Source organism: Pseudorca crassidens, chromosome 1 (assembly GCF_039906515.1).
Source record: "Pseudorca crassidens isolate mPseCra1 chromosome 1, mPseCra1.hap1, whole genome shotgun sequence".
Lineage (NCBI taxonomy): Eukaryota > Metazoa > Chordata > Mammalia > Artiodactyla > Delphinidae > Pseudorca > Pseudorca crassidens.
The window spans coordinates 113,028,909-113,056,131 of NC_090296.1; the positions used below are offsets into that span (position 1 = coordinate 113,028,909).

At 55.6% G+C, this 27,223-nt stretch overlaps 1 protein-coding gene across 1 annotated transcript; it reads left to right on the top strand.

Annotated features, from left to right (window-relative positions):
- Window positions 1-4,034: 4,034 nt before the first annotated feature.
- Window positions 4,035-26,708, top strand: PLEKHO2 (pleckstrin homology domain containing O2). The gene is made up of 6 exons (XM_067750290.1): window positions 4,035-4,193; window positions 10,277-10,426; window positions 15,294-15,410; window positions 19,684-19,788; window positions 21,304-21,402; window positions 23,722-26,708. Exons 1-6 carry the CDS (start codon window positions 4,182-4,184, stop codon window positions 24,745-24,747), a joined length of 1,509 nt encoding a protein of 502 aa, XP_067606391.1. The 5' UTR covers window positions 4,035-4,181; the 3' UTR covers window positions 24,748-26,708.
- Window positions 26,709-27,223: the final 515 nt, after the last annotated feature.

The following is a 27,223-nucleotide window of genomic DNA, read 5'->3' on the forward strand; positions in this document are numbered from 1 at the left end:
CCATATGATCCAGCAATCCCACTCCTGGGCATGTATCAGGAGAAAACTCTGATGCAAAAAGATACATGCACCCCAGTGTTCATAGCAGCACTATTTACAATAGCCAAGACATGGAAGCAACCTAAATGGCCACCAACAGATACATGGATAAGGAAAAAATTGAAATATAGTTGATTTAAAATGTGTTTCAGGTGTATAGCAAAGTGATTTTTATATATATATATATATGTATATATAAATCATATCCTTTTTCAGATTCTTTTCCATTATAGGTTATCAAAATGTATTTTGAATCTATTCACTTCCTTCAACCTCCACCCCACAACCTAGAACTAGCAACCTGTCAGCTCTCCCCTGGATTACGGCAGTAGTCTCATAATCTCACTGGATTCCTAGATTCCACTCTGGTCCTCCTACAATCTCTTCTCCGAACAGCAGCAGGTGGGATCTTTTCAAACACATAAATCAGATTTTGCTACTGCTCTAGTTAAAAGCTCTCAATGCCTCCCCAGGCTATTCCTTTTAGAATAAAATCCACAGTTCTTACCATAGCCTGAGGCCAACTCCCTCCCCTTTTTCCTCTGTGATCTCAAATCTACCACTTTCTTCTTTACTCACTATACTTCTGTCACACTGGCCTCCTTGGTGTTCCTTGAAGACCCTATGCCGGAGGCTTTGCATTTGCTCTTTCTTCTGCATGAAATATCTTCCGCCTTTCACTGTGACTGTCTGCTACTTTTTGGTGACTGTCTCTTTCTCATCTTTCAGGTTTCAGCTGAAATTTCCACTCTGTGGAAAAGCTCCACCCCACCACTCACACCATATCTAAAATTGGCTCCCCAATTATTATTTTATTACCTGTTTACTTTCCTTAGAGAACTTATCACATTCTGTTGTTATTGTGGTCATTTGTTTATTTGCCTATCATCTCTCTCTTCCGGCTTCAAGAGGGCAGAGATCACCCCTGTCATGTTTATGGCTTTGTGCCCTGTGTTTAGAACAGTGCCTGAGACATGGTAGCCTCTCAACAGATATTTATTGAATGGATATTTATCAATGAATAATGAAACCATTCTCTCCAAGTCCCGACCCCTCTATCTCTACTATCTTTTGAATCTGCTCCTGCCATCCTTATAACCACTGGCTTGGTTCAAGCTCCGTCACCTCCAACCTGGATTTCTGTAACAATCTCTGACCCAATGGGTCTCCATGTCTCTCTTGCCCTGTCACCGTTCTTCACACAGCAGTTATGAAAATGAGGTTTCAGAATGAAAATGATGTCAGGCCCTGCTTCACTGCTTCAGTGGCCCCCAGCTCTTTGCAGGAGGAATTTCAAATCTCTCAGGTCAGCACTCAAAGCCCTTAGTGCCCTAGCTCCTGCTGCCTCCTTGGTGCCATCTTTCCGAACTCCCCACCAACATCACATGTATATGACCACAGAAATCTGCCTACAGTCCCCTAACAAGTCAGGGTCTTCTACAAGTTCTTACTTTTGTGAGATGTTCCCACTTCCTAAATTCCCGCTGCACCCCTCTCCCCCATCCATAGAACCCTGCTAGAATACAACTTAGTTGCTCCAGCCCCTCTGGGAACCAGCTCTCAGCACACACCGTGTACCCTTCTCAGGACGTGTCTACCCTCCTACTGGTTCATCAGCTCTACAAGCCAGGGCCTGGGCCTTTCTGTGGCCTGGTCACACAGTGCTGCCAAAACACATCATTTAGAGAGAGCACTGGAGTCAGGAGAGGTTTGAATCCTTGGGCCACCACTTACCAGTCAAGAGACCTTAAACAGGTCCAAGCCTTGGATTCTTGATCTGTAAAATGAGGATAAAAATTCTATTTATTTCATGGATGGGTACCTACTTTTGTGAGGAGTTTAGTACAGTGAGCAGATAACAGAGGTGCCCCAAATTCTTTTGAGTGAACAGATAAATGCCAGGATGAAGTATTGGAAAACACCCCACTTCAGAGGCACTCAATAAACTTTGTTGATTAAATGGCACATATGCAAAATAGACTCCATCCCTTCCACAGCCCCAGACTTTCAGTGACTTCCCATTGGCCTGAGGTTGAAATGTAGTCTCCTCAACACAGCTTCAAGGTCCTCTCTACACTGAGCTCTGTCTGCTTCTCCAGCCTGGCCTCCCTACACGCGCACACACACACACACACACACACACACACACACACACACACACAATACTCTTTCATGCCTCCATGTTGTTCACACTGTCTCCTCTGCCTGGAATGCCTGTTCCTTCTGTCCCGGTTTTAGTGCCCTTCCTTCCTCTATGCCTTTATCCTCACATTTAACACGTAGTTTTCTCTGTTTACATGCCTTTCTCTCCTGAAAAAGGACAGGGACCCTGGGTCCTGCCATTATCTTCCAGCCATTAGTGTAGGGCCTGACGAATAATCAAGGCAAATAAAGTATTTGTGATGAAAAAAATGCGTGTGGTGTGGAGGCAACAACCAGAGGGCCAGTATGGGCTGAGTGGGGAAACTGAGACCCAAGTGGTTATCAGTGGCTCACTCTCAAGGGACAGAGCTGCCCGGATATCAAAACTGACCTCACCCCCAAACCACCATGAGTTGCTTCTGTGCAACAGCATGAATTCCCCAGGGGCTCTGGTCTCCAGCAGGCAGAACATGAGTTTCCAGATACAGGATCTTCTGAGTCCTCAGGCACAGGGTACAACGGCTGCACAGCTCTGCAAGTTGAGGGAATAAAACCGTGTGGTGGCCACAAGAGGTGGTTGTCATGTATACTCATTTTCTCAGTTTCCCAGGCTGGATTTTCTTCATCCTTTTAGATAAAGGAACCCAGGCCCAGGTATGAAGAAAAAGTCTGACTCCATCTTCTTTCCCCTTGGCCCTGGAGTTCCAGGCTGCCCTTTTCCATGCTGACTGGAAGTGACTTGGAAGCCTGAGGGCCAGCAGAAGGCAGTGAAAGGGGAGCTGGGTCAACTGGTACAGCCGCTGCTATGGCAACCAGAGCCAAAGGAGGTCACCATTGATTCCACACGCACTTAATTCTTCCTGCAGAGGCATTGGGCAGGGTTGACCCAGAGAGCTAAGAGGGAAGAGGTGTGTGTGTGGAGGGAACAGGACCGTGATGGAGGTTGGGATGTAGCCAGTCACTTTCTCTCCCTAGGCCTCTGATTCTCTAAGTGTAAAGTGAGAGTACAAGGTATAACTAACACCATTATCTGGTCCCTACATTTCACTCCTCGGCAAGGTTGTCAAGGCTGCAAGATTCACTGCTGGATGGGGTGGGGGCGGGGCCCTCAGATATAGGAACCAGAGGAGGACGGCTCTGAGCAATGCCCAACGAGGGCAGGAGAACACTGCATTTGGGGACCCCCGAGAGTCAGAGGCAGACCTCCTCCCCCAAAGGGACCCTGGAGTCCAGACTCTCAGCCCCAGGTCTTCCCGTTAAACGACTCTCCGGACGGGATCCGAGCTCCAGGCGCCGCCCTGCCAGGAGGTTCTAGGGAGAAGAGGACCAGGTAGTCACCACTACCCTAGCGTCAGGTAGGAAAGAAGGACTCTCTGGATGCCCCCATTTCTGGGCCGCCCAGGCCGGCTTGGCCCGGTCAGGCAACCCCAGCCCACTCGGTCAGGAGACCTGAAATGCAGAAGCCGCCACCTCCTCGGGCGCTCTCTCGGTCTTGCCCCACCCGGGCCCCGCCCTCGGACCCCGCCCGCTTCCCTCGCCTCTGCCTCTGGCCGGAAGCCCCCTCCCCTCCCCCTGCCGGTGCCCCACACCCTTTATCCCTTTCCAGTCCCACTCCTTCCGCGAGTCAGGGAAACCTCTCTGCGCTCGGTTCCCCACCCCACCCCCGTCTTCCTCCAGCCCCGGCTCCTCCATCCAGTCCCCGAGCCCCCGCCCGGCCCCGCCCAGGCTCCTCCCTCAGCCCGGCCCCGGCCCTAGTTTCCCGCCCCAGACCAGGGCCTCAGGGCCCCGCTAGTCCCCTCCTCGGGCCCCGCCCCCGGCCCCCGGAAGCCTCTCTCCGCCCTCGGCCCCGCCCCCCCGAAGTTTCTTGGGCCCCCGGCAGCCAGCGGGACAGAACGCACTGAGCCGCCGCCCGGCCGGCGGTGGATGGAGGTAACGGAGACCGCGCGGCGCCGGGAGTGAGCGGCCGAGCGGTCGAGCGGCCGGACCTCAGCGGACTCGTCATGGAAGAGGAGGTGAGGACCGGGCCAGTCGGGGGACCTGGGCTGGGGTCTTCGAGACCCTCGCGGCGGTTGGGGTCCCTGGCTCAGGCCCTTGTTCCAGCCAGCCCCTCTCCCGCGGGTCTCCAGGCAAAGCCTAGGCAAATGAGATGAGCAGGGGCGGGGGTAGGGATAGCAGACCCATCCTCCTTCATTATTTCTGTCTTCTCTCACCAACTATGGGCATGGGGGTTGTTATTGTTCCCATTGGATTGATGGGGAGACTGAGGCTCTGGTCAGTTTGATGACTTGCTGAAAGTGTCCTAGGTTGCTGGGCTCGAACCCTGGTTACCACTGACTCCCTGTGCCGTCCACGTCGGATCCCTAGGGCACACTGTGTGTGTGTGTGTGTGTGTGTGTGTGTGTGTGTGTGTGTGTGTGTTTTGTGGTGGGTCTGTGGGTTCTGGAGTCCCTGTCTCAAGGAATTTTGAGGTTTTGACCCTGTCTGGTGTCCGCAGGACTGGAAAAGTTGCGTTTTCTCCCCTGTTTAAGTCCCTGTGAGTCTACCTTCTCCCCTGCTTGGGTGTCAGGCCCTTGTAGGGGCTGATTCCTGCCCCTGCCTTTCCCACATCCCTGGAGGGCTGACTCCCTGGAGGAGCTGGGCAGCTGGACCAGCAATGCCCCTTGAGCCTCCCTCTTCCCCCTCAGGACCCTCTTGGTCTGGGGTGGGGTCAGACACTCTGTGACCCCTGCCCTTTAGTTGCAGACTCAGTTCTCTCAGTAGCCCCCTCATCCAGGCACACTGCCAGCACTTAATGTGTGACTGTGGAATGCATAAACTAGGGAGGGGCCTGCTGTGGCTAGAGGATTTTGCTTCTGGTCCCCCAAGGGGTCTCAGCTTCTGCCCCTCCCAGACCGAGGGGAGGGGATGTGTCTTTGCCTGGATAAGTGGGGAGGAAATATGAAACTTCACTCTTGGGGCAACCTTGGCTAGCTGGGGACCAGGCTGCCTGTGTCCCCATCAGTGCTCGTCTCCCTGCTTCCTGGGACCACTGCCCAGGGACAGCTGGTGTATCCGTCAGAGTTCTCTCCAGGCTAGGCCCTGCATTGCTGTGGGATGGTAGATAAGTCACTTCCCCTCTAAGCCTGCATTTCCTCTTCTATAAAATATAGGGCCTGGTCTCCTCCCCGGGTCCTGATTGTAGCCCCTTCTCTCAGAATGGGTGGAAATAGGGGGCAAAGGCCACTATGATTGGCTGTGTTTTCTTGCTGACAGGGGTGGGGCTTCCCCACCCCTGCTGTGAGGGCTGGGCTGTCTGGCTGTGGCCCCTCTCCTTCTCCCAGGGGATTTGGGACAGGATTACTCCATCTCCTGATCTGCTCTGGCCCCCAATTAAGGGAAGTTCTCCTGGGGCCTCCTGGGCCAATGGCTTGTCTGGAGGTCCGCCCAGCCCTGTACTCCCTCTGGTCTTGAGTCTCTAACATTGCCACTTACTGACTCCCAGATGCCGAAAGCTCCCCACACATCTGGGCTATCTACGGTCTTGCCCACCACCTCCCCACACAGCCGGGAGCTCCCTGTTCCCTACCCCGCCCCCCCTTTGACATCCCTCTTTTCCTCTCATTTCTTTTCCCCTTAACTTCCTCTTGTTTCTCCAGGCCTCAGTGCCCATCCTCCTTTCTCTAAAACACCTCTTAGATCTTAGTCGTCTGCTCTGCCCCATGACCCCAGGCTGGCCTCATCACCTCACTCCCAAATGGCTGCTTTTAGTCCTCCCCTGGCTTTGAACTTCCTCCCCATGCCCCAGGAACCCTGATGCCAAGCCCCCTCAGCCTCAGTGACCTCCTCCATGCAATGGGTTGGTAGTCCCCATCAGCCTGAGATTTGGTGCAAAAGTGCAGGTCTGGGCATGGGGCATCTAACCATTTGTGTTCTCAGGGCCTCAGTTTCCCCATCTATAAAATGAGGGAGGTGGGCAGTCCAGAAATGCGATGGTTTATGTGCAAAAGCTTTGAAAGCTTCAGTTATCAGTGTGAGGTATTGTTGCAACTGGACTCAGGCTTTTCTATCTCTGCCCTGGGGTTCTGCCCCTCTTCCTCTCAGTCATGCCTTTCCCTGGCTTGACCTCCAGTGGCACCAGGCTGCTCCTTTGCCCTAACACATCTAGAGAGTGGCAGGGCAGTGTCCTGTCGCAACACTGGTTTTGTGACCTTAAGCTAATCTTCGACCCTTTCTGGCCTGCACTTTCTCATCCTGTAGTGAAAGGGTTGAGAGTATAGGGTCTTTGGTACCTTCTGTGCCTTTCCTTCTTCTGTGGGCCAAGATGTGTGTCTCTTTCCCTCCTCACAGTCTTACCAAAACCCTTCCTTCTGCAAGGGCTTCCCAAACTAACCCCAAGTCCTTCCCCTACCAGAGAGCCAAGACCGGGGTATCCGTCTGGGTCAGTGCTAGAGCCCTCCCAGTGGGCTGGGATCCTCTCAAGCAGGGGATGCCTACCCAACCCCCAGACTGGGGATTTCCCTTGTGCAGGGTCTGTGTTGCCCCCATCAGACTGGAAGTTCTTCAGGTCAGAGCCTGTGCTTCCTCTCTCTGATTGCCCCATCACAGGGCTCTGACATGGTAGGTTCTTAGCAGAGTTTGGTCAGGGCATCATGGGGTTTAGGCAAAGGGCAAAGGTCATTATCCTAAGCTCCCTGTGATGTAAGGTGCCAACAAGTTCTCTTCTGCTGGTCTCTATCTCCCTGTCATGGCCTGTGTTGTGGCTTTCCACGTGCTCCTTTCTGTGCACAGTGTTGGGCTGACTGACCTGGTGTCTTTTTCCTTTTTTTTTATTTTTATTTTTAATGAATGACCCAGAGGCCCTCCCATCTCAGGCAAAGCAGAGCCAGGCTGGTGCCCAGAGGTGCCTCAGGAGCTGCTCGCGGTGGGCGGGGGGAGGGCCTGAGTGAGGATGGGTGGGAGAAGAGAGAGCGAAACAGGAAGAACAGTGGTCAGCTGGTCAATAAGAGGAGAGGAGGCCGAGAAACCGGGCTGAGCAGGACAAAACCTCCCCTGTGAGCCCTGCCAAGGGGAGGGCCCGCTTATTAAAACTTACTGGGGCATCTCCGGCCCCCTGGTGGGAGAGTGTCTGAGGGGCAGGGAGAGGGGCTGGTGAAGGATGGCAGGACTCTGACCTCCAGCCAGGCCTGTCTTCTGGTGGCTCTTGCTGTGGCTGATTCCTGGCAAGGAGACCTTCTCCTGGGCTTCGGTTCATGCCACCTCCAGCCCCTCAGCTGTCACTCCCCCCATCCTCAAGTGCGTTCTCTCCTCAGTGCCATCCTGGTACTCCCATCCCTGAAGGCTCTGGACTGGCTTCCCTAGCTAATTCAGTCATGGCATTCACCAGGCACTTCTCTGCTCCATGCGGAGAGGATGGTGGTCAGGGTACCAGGTTCCAGCCCGGCCCCCGGGAGCTTCCAGCTGGCAGGAAGTTATCATGTCTCAGGCTGTGGGTGAGGCAAGTAGGGGAGGTCACAAGTGGAGGGGGATGTGAGATCCCATGGGGTCGTGGGTGGGCCTCTGCAAACAGGAGGCGAGCTTGGAGCTCAAAAGTAGATCTGGGCAGCATGCTCCGCGGTCTTGTTTGAGAGAAGCCTAGAGTCTGCAGGCCTAGGGGATGGCCATCTGCTGTAGTTGCTAATGGAGGGGTGTGACATGTCAGATGTTGAGGTGGGGTTTCCCATTTCCCACTTCTACCCCTCCAGCCCTGGTGGAGGCCAGCATAGAGGGGTCTCTGTGTGGATGAGGCCCCAGTGGGTCACACAGCCCATGGGGCTGAACACAGGGTCTCTGGTGATGGGGTGGGCGGGCACTGGGTGCATGGTAGGATGCTAGAGCCTCCCCCTTCTTGTCAAAGGGCCCTGAAGTCCCCTCTTTCCCTGATCAGGGTGGCTCATAACTGGCCTGTCAGCAAGCCTCTCACTTCCTCATTTCTCCATCCAGGAAGACCATTTGGGACCATTCCACTTCTCCATTTCTCTTGCCATCTACAAGTTAGGGAGAGACCCTGAGGGGGCATCTCGTATTCCTGGAGCTCCTGGGAGCATTGAGGCCCAGCAGCTAAGCCCAGAAAGGCCTTGTCCTGAATTCTGAACCAGGCCCAGGGAAAGGGTTCCAGAGAGCCAGAGGGGATGGCAGTGACAACAGTAACAATAATGACAGCTGCCATTTACTAAGTTTAGGGTATCTTAGGCATTGCTTTGTATGTCGTATCTTTTTATTCAGCAACAAACATTTATTGAGCACCTATTGTGTGCCAGACACTGCCTAGGCATTGGGGATACAGCAGTAATCAAAACAAAAAACCCTGCCCTCACGGAGTTATAATCCTTGCAACTTCTGTTAATATCATCATTTCACAAATGAAGAAACTGAGGCTTAGAGAGACCAAGTGACCTGCCTCTGGTCTGTGTGACTTGGGCTTCAGAGCTCAGACTCCTGACCACTGGAGTATGCAGTTCAGAGGGGGAGGGGGCCACAGTAAGAACCAGACTGGGGATTCCCTGCCATGATGGAGCACAGGGAAGCCATGCCCTGTCCAGCCCCTGACAGCCTACCACACTTCTGTCTGGACTTGTCCTTCCAAAGGCAGCTGTGGCCACAGGGTATCCCTGGGGAGAGGTATGCTCCTTTTAACTAGAGCCCCATTTTTTTTTTTTTTTTTGGTGGTACACAAGCATGTGGGATCTTCCTGGACCGGGGCACAAACCCGTGTCCCTGCATCGGCAGGCGGACTCTCAATCACTGCGCCACCAGGGAAGCCCTGGAGCCCCATTTTTAAGCTTTATGTAAATTATAAAGCAGTCAGAATTAGTCAGTGCTGATTTCCTTCTAGCATCCTGTGGATTCTGACATGCTCTTAGCCCTCCTCTCCTGCACTCTCCCCTTCACACTCACCACTGTGGGTACCAGTCATTGAAGCAAAGTGGTTAGCAAATTGGGTGTATTTTTATTTTCATTTCACAGATATTTCTTGAGCACCCATTATGTGTAAAGGAACGGTGCTGGGTTCTGGGGACCAAATGTGAATTCGACCCCATCTGGTAGGCATATACCTGGCGCCCAGCTACTTAAGCAGGTAATCAAGAGGCACAAGATGTCAGTGACTGGCCTGGAGACTCCAGGGTGGCTGCCATGTCCTAGAGAAGGGTTTGAGTTTACCTCCTGTACCTGCCTGTGGTCGAAGGCAGTGTTCTTGGAGCCCTCGCCAGACAAGGTGGCTACCCTAAAGTCCTGGCCTGGGGCAGGGATGAGGGCAGCGGAACCTCCTGTTTTGGGGTAGGATGCAGGGGCCGCAGAGTGGGCTCTCTAGAAGGGCAGGGGTAGGGAGGAAAATTACCACTCTGCCTGCCTGCCTCCTTCCATCCTTCGGATCCTGCATGAACGTCCTTTCCTCTGGGAGGCCTTCCTGAGCCACACGGACCTGAGCCAGGTCCCCCGCTGTCCTCTCGCACTCCCTCCTCTTCACTTCCCCTTCACTGATTCCTTCATAGCATTTCATGGTTGTTAATGTATTTATGTCTGGTGTTTATTTGTTCAGCTCCTCCTTCCCCACATTGCCAGCCCCATGAGGGCAAAGATGTGTTCTTTTTATTCTTCCCTGCCTACTCCAGCATCTGTGACATTGTAGGTGCTCAGTACAGCGTGTGTTGACGAGGTTGAATGAATGCACGGGAGGCAGAATGGTGGAGGGGAGAACATGGGGTCAGAGAGACCCAGTTTGAATTCTGGTTTTGTCCTTCCAGCGGTGTGACTCTGGCGAGTCACCTCCCCTCTCGGAGCTTCAGTCTGCTGTGACATGTGGATAATGATGCTACCACCTGGGAGGGTGGTCGCGCGGGTTAAATGAGACAGTTTGGGTAAAACATAATACAGTGGTTCAGTATAAGGTGACTGCAGCTGTTATCGTTGTGGCTGCTGTTGTTAACTGTTATTTCTGATATTGGATTGAGAATATCTGCCTCAGGCGTTGTGGGGAAGCTCAAATGGGGTGATATCAGTAGGTATCCAGCAGAGGGACACATCCCTATGTGGCCTCACGGCAGCAACCCTCACGGCGCGTCCGGATGCTGTGTTACAGGGCGTGAAGGAAGGGGGCCAGAAGCCTCGGGGAGCGCAGACAGCGGACAAGGCTGGCTGGATCAAGAAGAGCAGCGGGGGCTTCCTGGGCCTCTGGAAAGACCGCTACCTGCTCCTCTGCCAGGCCCAGCTGCTGGTCTACGAGAACGAGGTAAGGACCTGCCTGGTCCTGAGTTTGGGGGTGCCGGGTCAGGGAGCAAAGTGAGGGCAGCCCAGGCCACAAGAGGATTCCAGAACCCGGACTGGAAGGCCTGCTTCGCTTTTGACCCGCTGTGCAACCTTGGGCGATTGCCTGGTCTTCTCTGGGTCGGTGTGGTACAAGGACGATACCTCTAGGTGCGAGCGTAGGACTCCTGGATGAGGGGCTCTTTGAAGCATATGTGCACAGAGATGTGTGTGTCTCCTCAGCTGTCCACCTACACTGCAGCTCCCTGTCCCGGGGCTAGGTTCCACATCTCTGAAGTTTCCAGAACACTGAAGCTTGCTCCACTCAGTAATGATAGTAGAAATAATACTTATTGCTCATGCTTGTTTGGAGGTCTTACATACCTCTTGGAGGATGCTCACAATAGTCCCTTAAGAGTGGTCATCATGGGGACTTCCCTGGTGGTCCAGTGGTTAAGACTCCATGCTCCCAATGCAGGGGGCCCGGGTTCAATCCCTGGTCAGGGAACTAGATCTCACATGCCGCAACTAAGAGCCCACATGCCGCAACTAAAGATCCTGCACACGGCAACGAAGATCCTGCATGCCTCAGCTGAGATCTGGCACAGCCAAATAAATAAATAAATATTAAAAAAAAAAAGAGTGGTCATCATGTCACATTCTACAGAGGAGCACCCTGAGGCCCAAGGTGCTCAAATCCTGTTCAGCATCTCAGTGAATGAAGGTCAGGTCTAGAGCCAAAGCCAGGGATCTCTCCACCCAGCTATGTCAGCAAGTAAACTCTAAAACTTATTCTTGGTGGAAGTCCTCTAAAGTACGCTGGATATTGTCTGCCTTTCAACAGAAGGTACTGGCCTAATGGAGTCTTTCCTTGGTGGCTCAGAGTCACTGAGGATCAGGCTGTTCCGTACTGCCAGACGGTGCTTTTCAGCTTTGCATTCTCCTCTAACATCAAGCTGCCAGTTGCCGCTTTTGCCGTCCTTGTGCCTCTCACAGTCCTCATATCTTCCCACTTCAGACTTGTGCCCCTTTTCATTTCAGCAGGTTTGGAACTTGGACAACCCAGGATGTAGAAGTTGTGTGTTAAATAAGTGTCAATAAAGTTCTGGGTGAAGACCTGAGGCCAAAAGGTGGCCTTTACTTAGAGATGCTGTTTATGTTCTGGGGTTGAGGCTCTCAGAGGGCCTGTCCACTGCAACTGGGCTATTACTGTATGACTCTGACAGACGGAGTACACGGGGAAGAGCTGGCCTGGGGGCAGAGGAAGGGGGATCCTGCCTGTTCCCCATCAGCCTCTGTCAGCATGCCTCAGGCCGTCTTGGCAAATTCATAACTGTCGCAGACCAAGAAAGATCTAGGTGTTCAAAGGAGCTGCCTTTGAGAAGCATCTCACCTTTCCTGACCAAGTCCCCAGGCTCATGGAGTTGGGGTGTCAGAGAAGCAGCCGGAGGAGGCCAAGGGGGTGAATGGTGCAGACAGCCCCCCAGATGTTCTCTACTGCTGCTGGCCCCAAATTAGGATGTGCTGTGGTGGCAGCAGGGGGCTATTTTTATAAATAAAGGGGGCTGTCGCAGCTTCCTCCAGTCCCAGCTGCCATAAGAGTTCAGTGACAGGCCCCCCAGCTGTCAGCCCATCAGGCGCTACCAGACTTGTCCTGGGTCACCTCTCTACATCTGGCCCACGTCTGGGAAGCAGGAAGGATTTCATATCCCCTAAACACAAAAAAGTCTAAATCATGCTTTAAAAAAAAAAAATCACTATTCAAAACCTCAGGGCAGTTTTAAGAACTTAGCACTCGGAGGTGGGGGAGCTTGGCACAGGAGAAGGAGTTGAGAAATGCTTACTAGTTCAATTCCTCTTTCTGATGTAAGGAACTAGGCGAGTGCGAATGACTCTTGGCTGTTTCTTTGCTGTCAGTGAGGCTGACATTCCAAAAATGCTGCCCCCGCCCAGTGCCTGCTGGTTTATCCGACTTTTCTGAGAGGCAGAAGGGCCGGATGATTCAGCGTTTCAGGTTGAGAGGAGACCCAGGTCAGGCAGCCGTGGGGAGCTGGGTGGTGGAGATGGAGTGACTTTTGTTTCCAGACAGAGGAGGGTATGTTTGGGCCGGTAGCTGCCTAGTCGGGGGAGACCTGTGCCCATGGAGTAGGTGAACCTCTCTCTCTGGGATGGGAGTCGGGGGGACGTCCTTTCTGGTGTCTCACTCTGAGTCAGGCATTCAGTTCAGCAAACTTTTCCTCTTGAGGGCTGCCCCTTGTAGGGTGCTGTAGGGGGAACAGAAAGGAGAGCAGACACATGCAGCAGAGGGTAGAGAGAGATGGCTCAGCAGGGAGTTAGGACCATTCTTCCCCATGACAGGGTGTCCCTAGCACCTAGTAAGATGCCTGCAGAAGTGCCCTCTGATGGGGACCCTTAGAGGAGGGAGAGAGCACCGAGGCTTAGGCTCTTGCAGGTGAGCAGGGCAGCTTCCTGGAGCAGGTGGATTTTACCAGCCCTTGTGTTGAGTGCAGGAACCTGGAAGGGACTGGAGACTAAGGATTGGAAAGAGGTGCGTGGAGGCAAAAATGGGAAAAGACACCTGTTTGAATCTAGATGGGAAAGATCAGGCCACCCTGGCCACCTGTTCCTCTTTCCCTGAAAGGCTGAAGAGAGAGTAGGTCAGTGGTTACTCACCTTAGCTGTACAATCATCTGCTTTGAAAAATACTGATGTCTGAGCTCTGTCCCCTGGGGATCCTGATGTAATTGGTCTGGGATGTTGCCTGGGCACTGGGGTTTTTTTAAGCTACCAGGTGCCGCCAAGGTTGAGAATCTCTGGTATAGAGCAGAGGTTCGCAAACTTTTGTATAAGGGCTTGTTAAAACTCAGATTGCCAGGCCCATTCCCCCAAGATTATGATTCAGTAGGGATGGGCCTTGAGAATTTGCATTTCTTTTTTTTTCCAATTATCCAATTTTTTATTATTAGATTTAACAGACAGAAAATTATATTTCAATAACTTTAACTAGAACAAACGTAACATAGGGGTAAAAAAAGATTACAAAAACTTAAACTACATCTTGACGAAGACCTGTCGGAAATAATGTGCAAACCAGCGCTGGTCCCCAGATACACTTTGCATTAACTTTTTTTTTTTTCACACACACACACACACACACACTGTATTTTATTTTTATAAGAGATAAATAAACTGACACCAAGCATTGTAAATGGATGACCACAACAAAAGCAACAATGATTGCAATTACCAAACACGAAACACACTCACACTATGTCATAATATTGACATTCAGTCCAGGAATCCTCCACTGTAACAGCTCCTTTACTTTGCAGTGAAAATTGATTTGTATATTTTTTGCCTCTGAGTCCTTGTGGGATATATATATATATTTTTTATTCAAGAGAATTTGCATTTCTAACAAGTCCTCAGGTGATGCTGTGGCTGCTGGCCCAGGTACCACACCTGGGGGACCACTGGTGCAGAGCAGCCTGCAGCTAGGGCACTGTCCAGCTTCTGGCTCTGCCTGGAAGGAGTCTGATATGCTACAAAGGGCTCTGGCTTGGGAGTCAGAGGATGGGTGTTTGCGTTTGGCCCTGCTCCTTACATTTGGGTCTGTGCCCAAGGGTAAATCTCTTCGCCTCCAGCTCTCATTCTCTTCCTCTATAAAATGAGACAAATACTGGGGCTCTAGGATTTCAGGGTGCTTGAGGGACTCAGGAGAATCGGGGATGCAGAAGTGCTCGCTAAGTGTCAGGGTTTCTTAGTGTATGCGACTTATCATGGAGGGAAATTGGGGCATTTCCTCTGCATATAATCGAGTCACTGCCTCCCGGATATTCCACCCCAAACTGTGGAGCACTGAGGTGGTCCCTGGTTGGATGCTCTGCATGATGTCCAAGAGCAGGAGTTGGCTTAACTTGCGTGCCCGTCTCCAGGGCCTGCATCTGCTTCCCTCGAGTCTCCAGGGGGCGAGTGTGCCACACCCAGGAAGCTGTTCCAGCTGGGTGTCCCCTGGAAGTGGAACCAACTGACCAACACTGAGGGAGGAGGGTGTCCCAGACAGCTGGCTGGAGAGGCACCTGGTGGGTAGAGCCCATGAGGAGAAAACACTCAAGGGCCAGGGCTGGCAGGCAGAAAGGCAGCCCAGCCAGTGTCCAGGGGTGGCCGAGAAGAGGCTGGCCACTGTCCTGGCCACCAGCCTTACTAGTGATGAGGCCTCACGGTGGCAGACTCAGGGGGCACTCTAGAAGGAACCCTTGCCTTCTCCATTGTGCAGGCCATGGAGAGTGGCCTCTCACCCCAAGCCAAGGGTCAGCAGAGGAAGATGCCAAGTGGGGAAGTCAACTCCGGATCACTGTGGTGAAGGCGGGTTGTGTAACCTCAAACAGCCTTATTCACGCTTCTCTCTGTGGCTCTGCCTGGAAAGCCTTTTTTTCCCCTCGTTTGTGACAACTTGCTCCTCCTTCCAGACCACCTCTTTCACAGGTCTCTGCCTGGCTTCTGGGCCTGCGTGGACTCCCTGGCGCACTTTCCTAAGCCTTTCTAGCTTCCCCGTTGCCTCCTTTGACCTTAGGCGCATTTGAGTCAGCCCTGCCGCCCGCCTTCGGGCTGTGAGCCCCATTTCTCCTACGGATGGTGAGCCTGGAGGGCATCCCTCCAACCGGCGTGGACTGAACACCGTCTCCTTGCCAGGGTCTGAATGCTGCATCTTGGTGGTTGATTGGCAGCCCGAGGGCCCCCTCTGACCCAAGCAGTGCCCTCACTGAGTGGGATCAGGTTCTGGGGCGGGGCCTGGGTGTTTGAGGGTCTAGGGCATCTAGCTCTCACCATGTCCCCTGTGTCTCCCTCCCCAGGATGAGCAGAAGTGTGTGGAGACAGTGGAGCTGGGCAGCTATGAGAAGTGCCAGGACCTTCGTGCCCTCCTCAAGCGGAAACACCGCTTTATCCTGCTGCGGTCCCCAGGGAACAAGGTAGGGCGAGGCCTGCTGCTGACTGACCTCACGCCAGGCCAGGGTCTGCTGGGCAAGGTCACCCCTGGAAGGCTCTCTGAGACAGGCTGGGCCCCTGGATGCAAGTCTGCAGGTTCTCTGTTGAATGTGGCTGAGGCCCAGACCCAGGGGCTGCCACAGGTTGGACCTTTGGCTTGCTTTTAACTTGAAGTCGCCCCAGCCCCTGGTTGATAGGAGGCGTATTTAGAGCTCTGCTGAGAGCTCTGCTCCCCTCTCCCCTTCTAGGCCCTGGGGCCTCCTTCCCAGGCTGTAGTTGGAGAGTAGTCTTTGGGAGGTGGGGCCCTTGGCCATCTCCCGGACCCAGGAGGCCCAGGACTGAGGCAAGAAAGCTGGGGATGAGGCCTTCACCTCGCCAGGCCTCTGACACCCTGACGTAGTCAGGCGGCCACACCCTCCCCTCATCCCAGGCCTTCCTGGGTGGGCCACCTCTCCTACCTTTCATCCTAGGCTCAGTGCTTGGACCTGCAGCCCCCCAGCTTTCCTCCCTTTGCACTGTTCTTTCTTGGCTGAAGCTGGAGGAAGTCTCTTGCCTGAGAGGTTTTCGCCCTGGGACATGCTGTGTGTGTGGATGAAGTTCGCTGTTTGCACCCCGCACCTCTGGCAGGGGGTCCGGGTGGGTGTTAACATGTGGTAGAGTTTCACAGATGTCAGGAGGGAGATCAGATTGGAGGCTGGCATTTACAGCACCTCTCGCCAGGTCACGCCAGTCTGCAGCTGGGCCGTGCCTTGCCCCAACCTCTGCATGTCATGTGGAGCCTCGCAGAGCGGGGCTGAGTCACAGAGGCTGGGGGTTGGAGAGTGGGCCTCGTCTGGGCTTGCCCGAAGCCATTCTGTTTCTTTCATAGGTTTAAGGGCCAGAAACCCAGTCCTCTGTGGTCCCCAGAGCTCTGGGCCCTGGAGGAGACCATGATGCTTTACTCACTAACCCTCTGTCCCACTTGGCGGTGGTTGGGGGCAAGGGAGCCACCGTGGAGCTCTGACCCTGGGCGGGGGTGGGGGGGGGTGTGCCCAGGGTAGGGGCAGGTTTCATTGACCTCTGATGCTTAGGGCTCTGTGAGGAAGGGGAGAGCCACATTTTGGTCTTTCAGCCCTGGAACCCCGACCCTGTCCTGGAGATCCACTTCCTCTCTCAGTGGCGCTGTATGTGTGTGTGTGTATCTGGGAAAGGTGTAGAGTGCGCTATATGTGAAGGTCTGCCTGTGTGCCTGATACGCGTGTGTGTACCTCTTTATGTGCCGCTGAGTGTTCGCCTGGCCCAGGGGCTGCCTGGGTCTTTGTGTGTCCCTTAGTGAGCATATGTGGTTGTGAGGTGGAGGGGACCTTGCTTCTCTGTCCTCTGCCAGCACGGTTCTGTGGGCCACCTCCTTTCGCGGCTCTGAGAATCATCTGGTGGTGGGCCAGGTGGGTCGGACCCCACTCGGGGTGGGGGTGGGGGCGTCACCTTCCGAGAGGCCTGTTTGTGCAGCTGCATTGTCAGCTGCTTCGGCCAGCACCCTCCCTTTCATCCCTGAATCGTGCCAAGAGTTCAGGTCAGCTCTGGGTGACCCTGGGAGCAGGGCGAGGGTCGGGGAGATAGGGCCGTGGGGTGATTGGTGGGGGCTGCTGGGCAGCGGGAGCGCAGCCCACGCTGGTTCCGGCTCAAGGGCCCCTGACCCTCGGCACCCAGGAGCTCACACAGAGAGTGGGCGCTCTCCAAAGGCCAGATGGTAGACGGCCCCGCCCCCCCAGCATCCTCTCTCCTTTCCTATCGCCCTGGGTGTTCCCCTCCTCGGGGAGGCTGCAGGCTGGCCGGGAGGTCACATGACCCCGGCTGTCTGGTCCAGAGGCCGCCTTTTTTTCCCTCTAATCAAATAAACAAAGACTCCAGTGTCTTGTGTGCCCCTCTCCCTCCTGCCTCCCTGTCCCCACGCCCCTGCCATGAGGTCACAGGCAGACGCTGCCAGGAAGCAGGGTGGCCTCTGCTGGGCCTTGCTGCCCCGCTGGTTTCAGCCAGCTTGGCCCTTTCCTCTTTCCTGTCTCCTCTCTCCCCCTCCCGCTTCTTTCCTCTCTGCCATTTTGTCCTCCCCCCTTTTCCAGCCATGTGGGCCTTCTCTGTGTCCAGTCCCGTTAGCTTCTCCTAGTGGGGCCTGTGCTAGGAAGGGCTTGAGGAGGGACGTGTGCAGCCTTCAGGACACAGGGGTGGGGCAAGAGGAGCAACTTCTTGGTCTCCTGTTTGTCCCCATTCGGACCACCTTGTGGGATGCCTGGCTCATTCAGCAGGATTTCAGGGTTCCTTAGGGTGACGCTGGGTCCCATTTAACTTCGTATTCCCTCTCCTAGGGGAGGCCCTGGGCCAACACCCTCCCCCCAGCCTGCCTAGGTGGGCTGTCAATGGGAAAGGGTCACAGCTTGGGTTGAGTCCAGTGGTTGTGTTTTTGTCCCACTGAGGCCCTGAGTAGTAAAGAGACCTGTGCAGGTCTCATTGCAGGTTGGTGCGACTAGAACGCTGTGAACTTGACTCTCAGGCCAGTGTTCTTTCTCTTGCTGCATCTGTTGCTGAGTTCAAGTGTATGCCTCTCAAGCTCTCTGGGATGCTAAGTCCTGCACCAGGCAGGGACCCCACCAACTCAGGGCCTGTGAGCAGGAGAAGCGTAGCTGGGCTCATGGGCTGCCCTGGGTCACCTTACTCGCAAGCCCTCATTCAGGGCTGGGTGGGCCCTTTCAGAGCCCAGATGCAGCGCTGTCCCTTCCTGAGCCCCTACCGGCCCTGATGGCTGGGCTGAGGCAGTTGCCAAGGTGCCCTGGGGTTTTCGACTTAGCTGCCTCTCTGCTGCCAGGATCAAATTTACCCTGGTCATGCAAATGAGCATTGGGCTGTGCCTGGCATGGGGAGGTGGGTGGAACCAGGGCCCTGTGTGAGGAGAAGGCAGAGGCAGCCAGGAGGAAGTTATATAACAAGGATGCTGAGGGGGCCAGGCGGGCTGCATGTTACATAACTGGGAGAGCAGCAGGAGGGAAAGCGCTATCTTAACACCCGGGCAGGGATGGGCAGCTGGCGACCCGCCTGACAAAGAACTAGGGCTTCCTAGTGTCAGAGTGCGCAGCGGCCCCAAAACAGGAACCTTGGGCCAGTTCATTCATTGGTTAGCTATTCATTCAGTAACCATTTCTGAGTACCTACTATGTGCCAGGCTGTGGCTTTAGTCATGTTTAATTCCCTCAGTATTGCTTTGTGGTAGGCGGTGTCATCCCTTTTTCCAGATGAGGAAACTAGGACTGTTTTGTCCAGAAGGAGATTAATGGTGATAATTCCTATTACTGAGCACCCGCTCTGTGCCCACTTCCACGTTTAACACTTTGCTGCATCACTGATCTTCATAGCTCCCTGAGGCTCCGAGTCAGCCAGCTGTGAGTGCTGGTCTGTCCAGCTCAGAGGCCCTACTGCTGTGTCCACCATAGGGGTGGCTCCTGGGTTTGTGTGGCCTCACTCCTTCCACTGTTTCCTGTCTGACCATGGGGCCTGGCAGGAAGGGGCCTCTCTGAGCTGCCTTCTGATGCTAATGTAGGAGTTCGGAGCTCCTGCCTGAGGTGGGAAGGAACCCGTGGGGTGGCATGGGATGAGGTTGGGTGTGAGGTCAAGTCATGGGGTTACTTTAGGCCACCTTGGCCAAGTCCCATCCCATCTGATGAGCCTCTTTTTTCTTATCTATATGATGAGGGGGCTGGAATTGACCCCCTAATGCCCTTTCTCTCTTGCAGCCTGTGATTCAAGGCCAGAAAGGAGACCCTGGGACTTTTTCACTTGTCCAGGACTGGTTGTGGGGCCCACTGGGCAGCTGCAGGCAGCCCTGGTTCCAGTGGGCCTTCACCAATGGACACCCCTCATGCCTGTCACCTCTGTCCTTGTACTCAGTCTGATGGAAGTAGACTGGGACTACTCCTACTCTACAGAGAAAACTCAGAGGTCAGGCAGCTGGTCTGGGGGAGACACATGGAGTGAGACCAGATCTGGGCAAGGCTGATTTGAATCCAAATCTCTGGCAGCGGTATACATGGAGAGGGCCCCTTCTCTGCTGGATCTGTCCCCTCCCTTGCTCTGAAGCCCCAGTGTCAGACCTGACGTGGGGGTCATTGTGGTTTGCTCCTGACCAGCTGTGCGGGGGCAGACTTCAATCTTGGGTGGGAAGCTTCCTCAAGACCCCAAATGGGAACCCTTTTAAACATCTACTATCCACCCCACGCATGCCCCTTGCAGGTCAGCGACATCAAGTTCCAGGCATCCAATGGGGAGGAGAAGGAATCCTGGATCAAAGCCCTCAATGAAGGGATCAACCGAGGCAAGAACAAGGCTTTCGACGAGGTGCGATGAGGTCCTGTGGACGGCTCTGGGTCTCCTTTCCCACCGTGTGTGATCTCAGAGTGGACCCTGCCCCACCCCACCCTGACAGCCCCTTGATTATGTCACTGCTACAAACACTGGGGCATCTGTGGTTGTTACCTCGTTTAATCCTCACAACACCCCTCAAAGTAGGTGGTTGTGTTCCCATGTTACAGATGAGGACACTGAGGGGTAAGGAAGTTAAGTAACTTGTTTTAAATTAAAACGTGGGTAAGTGGTGGGGTAAAACTCAACTGGGTGCAGCCATGCATCCTTTCCAACCCAGCCCCAGCCGGAAACAGCAGGAAACAGCAGAGAGGTCTGTGGGTGAGCTGAGAGGCTGACAGCTCACTCTTCAGTTGGGCGGTGAAGTCCAAGCTTGGCTGGCTCTAACCCTGGGCCTCCTTATCTGCTTGCAGTGGCCACCCAGCCCCCTGTGCTGTAGTGGTGATGGCAGCAGGGCCACGATCAGGCTTTCGGCAGGCAGGGTGTCCCAGGGGGCCAGATCTCCTAGGGAGGGTTTATCTTTGATATCATGGAGTCATAGCTGTTTGGGCAAAAATGGGCTTGGGGGGCCACCTAGAGTGACCCCTTGGATTGCAGAAGACTGAGACCCAAGGGGAGCGAATTTTCCCACGCAGGTTCCCTCTTAACACCCAGGTTCCCTGCCTCGCAGCCATGGCTCCTGGATCACGTCTTACGTGACTGTGCCATGCTCAGCCCTTCACTTGCTTGGGAAAGTGTCCCCATTTCAGAGGAGAGAGTGTTGGAGGCCACAGGAGCATGGGCTGGGTCTCGGCCCACAGCCTTGGTGGAGCAGGACCAGCTCCTCCACTGCAAAGACCCTCAGGTGGGCCTGAGCCTCACCTGTGGGCAGAAGAGTCTTAGCCCACCCCCCCCACCGCAGGGACAGGCTGCTCCGGGATTCAGAGTCTGGATTTCCCACGTGACTCTTCCTATGGCTTCCCGGCTACTCCCCACCCCCATTCCTTATCCTTAGAGAGGAGATGCTGCCCCCCAGACTCCCTGACCCCTGGGGGTGGAGGCCCTGCTCTTTCTTGAGCTATCCCCAGGGGTCCTGGGAGAGTGACTGGGGCCAGGGAAGGTCTTTTCTGGAAGCCAGGTACTAGGGGATCGTGGGCTGTCTTCTCCCCGCTCCCCCCCAAGCTAAGCGCAAGAGCAGCCTCGGGGCTGCTTACGTATTGCAGTGGACTGAGGGGTGAGGGCTGATAGCCCACATTTGGGCAGGAAGACTGAGGCTGTGCAAGCAGCTGCAGAGAAGGGAGAGCCTCAGACTGCAGAGAGATGACACAGGCTGTGGAGAGTCGGGGGGGAAAGCAGGGAGGTGCCTCAAAGAGAGGGACAGCTGGGGCCCTTGACCCTGTCAAGCAAGGATGCAGGTGCAGACCCTGCCTCTGAGTCTCAGGTTAACGCCTGGGCGTTTCCTCCTCTCCTCAAGGCCTGCTGGGGACTGACGTGGTTCCCTGTCCTTCCCAGGTAAAGGTGGACAAGAGCTGTGCCCTGGAGCATGTGACACGGGACCGCGTACGTGGGGGTCAGCGGCGCCGGCCCCCTACAAGAGTCCACCTGAAGGAGGTAAGGCCTTGGCCCCAGCTTGGGAAGGTTGGGAGTCAGATGAGCCTGGGACCACAGCTCCTTAGGTGGCCGCGGGCTTGGGCCACCTTTTTCCTGAGCACTCTTGGTATCGGGCTGCCTGAGTGGCGTGTGGGGTGTCGGTGTGGAGGCGCGAGTGCTGTATGTCCTCAGGGAGTGGGTGCGCCTGCTTCCCGTGTTGAGTCCATGGGCCTTAACCCAAGCTGGTGCTGGAGGGAAACTGAGAGCCTGAGGCTAGTCCCCGCCTCTCAGAGCTCAGCTTCCAGCCGGAGAGGAGACCTGTCCACGGACTGCTCCAAGCAGCGCTGTCTAATTTTGGTACAGAGGGCGGCTCAGGCAGGCTGAGCAGGAGGGACCACGGAGGACCCACAGACACCTGAGCTGACCCTTGAAGCATGGGAACAGTTTCAGTGGGCAGACTTGGAGTGAGGGAGGTCCTGGGTGGAGGGAATGGTGCGAGCTTGAGGCCCAGGGCAGGGGAGTTTGAGGTGTGCCTGGTCCCTTTGGCTGGGAGATGTGTCTGGGAAGGTGGGGTAGGGGGGAGGAAATTGTGGAGGCCTTGAAAGCAGGAGTCGGGGGCAGGAGGGATGGGAGGGTGCGTTGCAGAGGTCAGGTGGAGGCCCTGGGTAGGATGGGTCAGGTTGATGGAGGGAAAGGCAGGGGGCCAGGAAATAGAGGCAGGGGTGGGGCCTCTAGGCCCCAGGAGGGGGTGAAAAGGGAGGGGCCGGTGCAAGAGACACTGGGAAGCAAGAGCCACCTGGGCTTGTGATTGAATTCAGGACTCGGGGAGGCGGACTGGACCAAGAGGGAGGGTTGTCAGGAGTGCCCCCAAGCCTGGAGACCCGGCGAAGGGAGGCCCTGGACACAGGGAATGTGGGAGAAGTTATGGGCAAGGGGGAGGGGGAAGGGAGGAGCCCTTCGTCAGACCAGTGTTACTGATGGGTGTCGATAGTTGGGGGAGAGACCTTGGAGGCCAGGAAAGAACCTCAGCAGATGCTGCCTTTGGGGAATGGGGGGCAGTAGGGAGCAAAGGAAGAGGAAGCCAGAGAGTGGCGCATCCGGAGAGAAGGGCACAGGACTGGGGGTCATCAGCCAGATTGGCAGCCACAAGTCACGAGGCAGGACTGAGGAAAAGGCAGATGGTGACGTTTACAGCACATTTTCTCAGCTTAGGGCTGTCATGGGGTGCAGGGCTGGGGATGCTGGAGAGAAGGAGATAGACCATGGCGGGGAAGGAGGGAGACAGAAAGGGGCCAAGGTCATTGGAGGGTTTGCTGGTGAGATGAGATAGCCTGTTCATGTCTGTCAGCGGAGGGAAAAAAGCCTGCAGAGGGAGTGACTGAAGTACCCAGAGAGGAAAGTCATGTCTGAGGGAGGAGGCCTAGGAGGTGTGGGGCAGGCCAGCCTTGGAGAGGGGAACCCTCTGAGAAGAATTCAGGGAGGCACTCGTGTCCAGTGACTGAGCGCATGTGTAGGCCAGGTCACCCTGTGTGTGTAAAAGGGAGTGAGGGACCTTGAGGGACCTTGGGAAGGGCCTCCTGCCCAGCCCCGCTCCAGGCCCTCTGAGGCTCCCTGGGAGTTTTCCCCATGACCGTGGGGCTGCTGGGTGTCCCTGTGGGCCCCTGGGGCCAGATGGGGCCAGCTGCCTGCTGGGTGCAGCTGTTCTCCTCTGGCACTCAGCTGTGGTCTGGGGCTGCCCGTGTCTGGGGCCACATGTGACGACAGCACGAGGAGAGTGGGCACCAGCTGCTGAGCAGCTGGGCAGGCGAAGGCTGGAGAGCTCTGGCCCGGAGGGCTGGCCGACCGGACAGAGGTCTGCAGGGCGAGCAAGCTCAGGATGACGCAGGAGACCCATATGTGGGTTCTGGTCCTGTCGCCTGCTGACTGTGGGGACCCTGGGTGGGTGGTTGCAGAGAAGGGACCCTCCCAAGGCCCACAGCCAGTCTGGAACCATGTCCCCTGACACCCAGGCCAGCACAATTGCCATTCAAAAGAGCGGCCTATCACACAGGCTGGAAGAAGCCAGGCTGGGGCGCTGAGAGCACACCCTAGCTCTGGCTTCCTGGACTGTGATTTCAAAACCAGGAATTCTATGGAAGTGAGAGACAGGAGAGGATTCATCAGAGAATCACTTTAGCTTCTAATCAGGTGGCTTTGGAAACCAGAGCAGAGGGCATGGAGAGTAGGGGGCCAGGGGCCTGGGCAGCCTAGATGGGAGGGCTTAAATACCTTGTAGGTGGGCACACCTGACCCAGTGGCTGGTCATCCAAGTTGATGCCCATATCCTGCCCCTCCACCCAGGTAGCCAGTGCAGCATCCGATGGGCTTTCGCGCCTGGACCTTGATGTTCCTGACAGCGGGCTGCCAGTGTTTGCCCCCAGCAATGACGTCAGGGCAGCCCAGCCCCGGGAGACACCCCGGCCGCCCATGCCTCCTACCAAGCCTTCTGCAGCACCTGAGACGACCAGTCTTGGTGACGGAGTGGAGACCCCTGTAGGGGAGAGAGCCTCAACCCCCACCCCAGCAAGCTCTGAGGCCCACCCTGAAAGCCGAGAAGACTCAGAGACTCCAGTGGGGGAGGACAGGGGCTCTGAGCAGCCCCCCAGCAGGGTCCTGCCTGACAAACTGAAGGTGAGCTGGGAGAGCCCCAGCCCTGAGGAGCCCCCTGACCCTGAGAGTACAGAACCGCCCCAGGTGCCCGATTCTGGGACTTCCAAGGCCGTGCCTAGGGAGGGTGGGAAGCCCGCTCCACCCCCGACACCCCCAGCCAAGATCTTATCGGAGAAACTGAGAGCCTCCATGAGCGGCGTGCAGGCTTCTGGGCCAGCCCAGAGTCTTGGGGCCTCTGAGACCTCTGCCCAAGGCCCAGCACAGGTCTCGGTGAATGGTGTGGATGACAGCCCTGAGCCCATCAAGCCATCCCGGGATGCAGGCACCCCAGGAACTTGCCCAAAGGATGCAACGACGTCCACAGCACTGCCCCACTGGGACCCGCAGCCTCAGTTCCATCCCCGCTGCTCCTCCCTGGGGGACCTGCTTGGGGAAGGCCCCCGACGTCCACGGAAGCCTGGGGAACAGCTGTATCGGGCCCAGCTGGAGGTGAAAGTGGCCTCGGAACAGACGGAGAAACTGTTGAACAAGGTGCTGGGCAGTGAGCCGGCTGCTGGGAATGCCGAGGCGCTGCTCAGCCAGGCTGTGGAGCAGCTGAGGCAGGCCACCCAGGTCCTGCAGGAGATCAGAGATCTGGGAGAGCTGAGCCAGGAAGCACCTGGGCTCCGGGAGAAGCGGAAGGAGCTGGTGACCCTCTACAGGAGAAGCGCACCCTAGGGCCTGCCAGCCCAGAGCATGGTCCCTCCCGGCCGCCTCAGTCCACTGGAGCCCAGCCCTGCCGAGAAATGTGCTTCTTTCCAGGCTGTAGAAGGGCCATCAGGCATGTCAGGGTTTGGCCAGGACCTGCAGAGACTCCTGGGATCCTTCTCGCCCTGCCCTGGCCAGAGGTGCCAAGTGCCACCCAGGGCTGCTCTCTGGCCGGGCCTCCAGCTCTGGGCTTGGGCCGGGAGCACGCATGCGGTACCTCTGTGCTGGCGTGGTTGTTCCGAACAGCCCCAGGGCCCTGGCACAGCGCTCGGGTTTTTGAGGGCGGTGTCATCTCTGCTTCGCGCCCTCAATAGTTTACATTCCTGACTTCTGAATAGAGCACAGCTGAGCCCCCCTGCCGCCTCCATGTCCAGATGTTCCCAGGCAGAGGCAGCTTCAAGCCATAAGCAACCCTCCCCACCCCCCCTATTCCTAGTAGCTGCAGGGGCCTTGGGTCTAGACTAGAGGTTTGTCCTTCAGCTGAGTGAGACCTGGAACCCAGCTAGGGCCTCTGAAAGCAGGTGGGAGGCATCTGTGTGAGAAAGCCACTAGCTGTGGGCCCCCTCCCTGGGCCTGTTTCCTATTCTGCAGGCCTTCCCCTCTGGTGAGCCGTGATTGGGGGACTCCAGGGTGGAGGAGGAACTCAAAGGGTCTCGTAGTCTAGTCCCTGCCCCTGGACCCGCTTGTGTCCAGCCTTGCACATTCCTGTACAGGTGAACCCGATGTCGACATCAGAACATCCTGTATGTAATTCATTATAAATCAACCTTCAGAAGAGAAGCTGCCCCAACTTCTGTGCCTCCCAGATGGGATTTATATCTGGGTCTCTGTGGTTGCTTCTGAACCCAAACAGGTCCGGTATCCCAGTTATTTCTTCAAATGCCGTTGGGAGTGTGTTGGGACCTGAACCCACTTCCCTCTCACCTTTCCCCTCACCCCTCTGGCTCAGGCTAGAGGGACTGCTCCTCCTGAACTTCTTGTGGAAGGAGCATTAGCTCCTGTCCCTTTCGTGGTCCGTGCCTGCACCCTGGGCCTCTCCCGAGCCCCTCCCCGCCGTCGTCTCGGGCTCCAGGAGCACATCCAGTCTCCATCCTGCTGCAGTGGCCGGACTGAGGGCAGTCTATAGGTGCAGAGGCCCTGAGGGCCACAGCCACTCTCCCTGGGGCCTGTGGGAGTAGGCGCAGCTTCTGACAGGCCTGCTCAGGGGTTTCTGCAAGTGCACTTTTGTTTACTGAAAGAGAAGGAGGGTCACAGCTGCGTGCCTGGCCTTCCTGCCCACTGCCTCACCCCCAGCCACCAGTCATGCCCTCTGAGGCCCGCCGGCACAGCTCACTGCCTTCTTCTCCTTGGTTCTTGAGGACAGTGGCCAGGGATCAGGAGGGGCACGTGTCCACCCTGCAGCCTGTACTGGGCAGGGGTGGGGGCAAGCAGCAAGGTCACGGCTCGTGAGCCCGCCTTGGCCTCCCTAAGCCACACTCCTTGAACAGACTAGGCTCCCATGCCCCAGTCTGATGTCTCTCCATCTGTCTCCAGTGTGAGAGCAAGAATGTCACCAGGGGCCCACAGTCACGTGGCCCCCTGCAGTCTTCCTTTGGGGAACAGCCTTGCTCCACCAGCAGCCTGGGCTGGCTGGAGCATTAGCCAAGTCACCTCCTTCCTGGGACTAGAGCCTCAGTTTCCTCCTCTGATAAGGGACCAGGCTGAGCAAGTAGCTCTGGGGTCACCTTAGTGGCCTAATGCCATTGGTTTCTGTGGGCTTCCTGTGCCTTGGCAGCCTGGACCCGAGGGGGAAGCCAGCTTCCAGGGGAGGGGAGAGGATCGGGAATTCACAGGGGCTGCCTGGCCTGCCTCCTTGAGGAGGGTGGCATTCCATGCCTTCTGCTTATGAAGCGCCTTTCTTGAAGTTTGGCAATAAATCCCTTTTCATGGAACTTCGCTGCCACAAGCCTGTTTGTTGGTGTGGGGACCAGCTCCAGGGCCTCATGGAAGCAGAGGGTAGGTGGTGGTTGACCGGGGCATCACCTTTCCTCCAAGCTCTCTTCGAGGGCCCACTTCCCATAGTCCAGGCTGGGGGCCTCGCCCTCCCTCAGTGCTCACCTTCGCTAAACTCGGCCAGGTGCTCCAGTCTCATCCCCTGCCCCCAACACGTTTCTACAGCCCGGAGGCCAAGTGTCAGGGAACAATGCTTTTCAGTTTTTAAAAACTTCATTTGGAAATAATTTCAAACACAGAGAAAAGTTACGAGAGTAAGTATAGTACAGAGAACACGCATATACTCTACTCAGATTGACCTGTTGGCTTGTCTTTCAAGTGCCTTCTCTCTGTAATATACACACAATTTTTTCTCTGAGTCTTTGGAGGGTTAGTTATCATGGCCCCTTTCCCCTAAATACTTCAGTGTGTATATCCTAAAAATAAGCATATTCTCTCATTAATCGTAGTGCAG

Excerpts from the sequence above, each read along its gene's own strand:
- PLEKHO2 (XM_067750290.1), top strand. Across the intron at positions 15,411-19,683 it reads TGCGGTCCCCAGGGAACAAG|GTCAGCGACATCAAGTTCCA; the intron begins GTAGGGCGAGGC and ends TGCCCCTTGCAG. Across the intron at positions 19,789-21,303 it reads AGAACAAGGCTTTCGACGAG|GTAAAGGTGGACAAGAGCTG; the intron begins GTGCGATGAGGT and ends TGTCCTTCCCAG.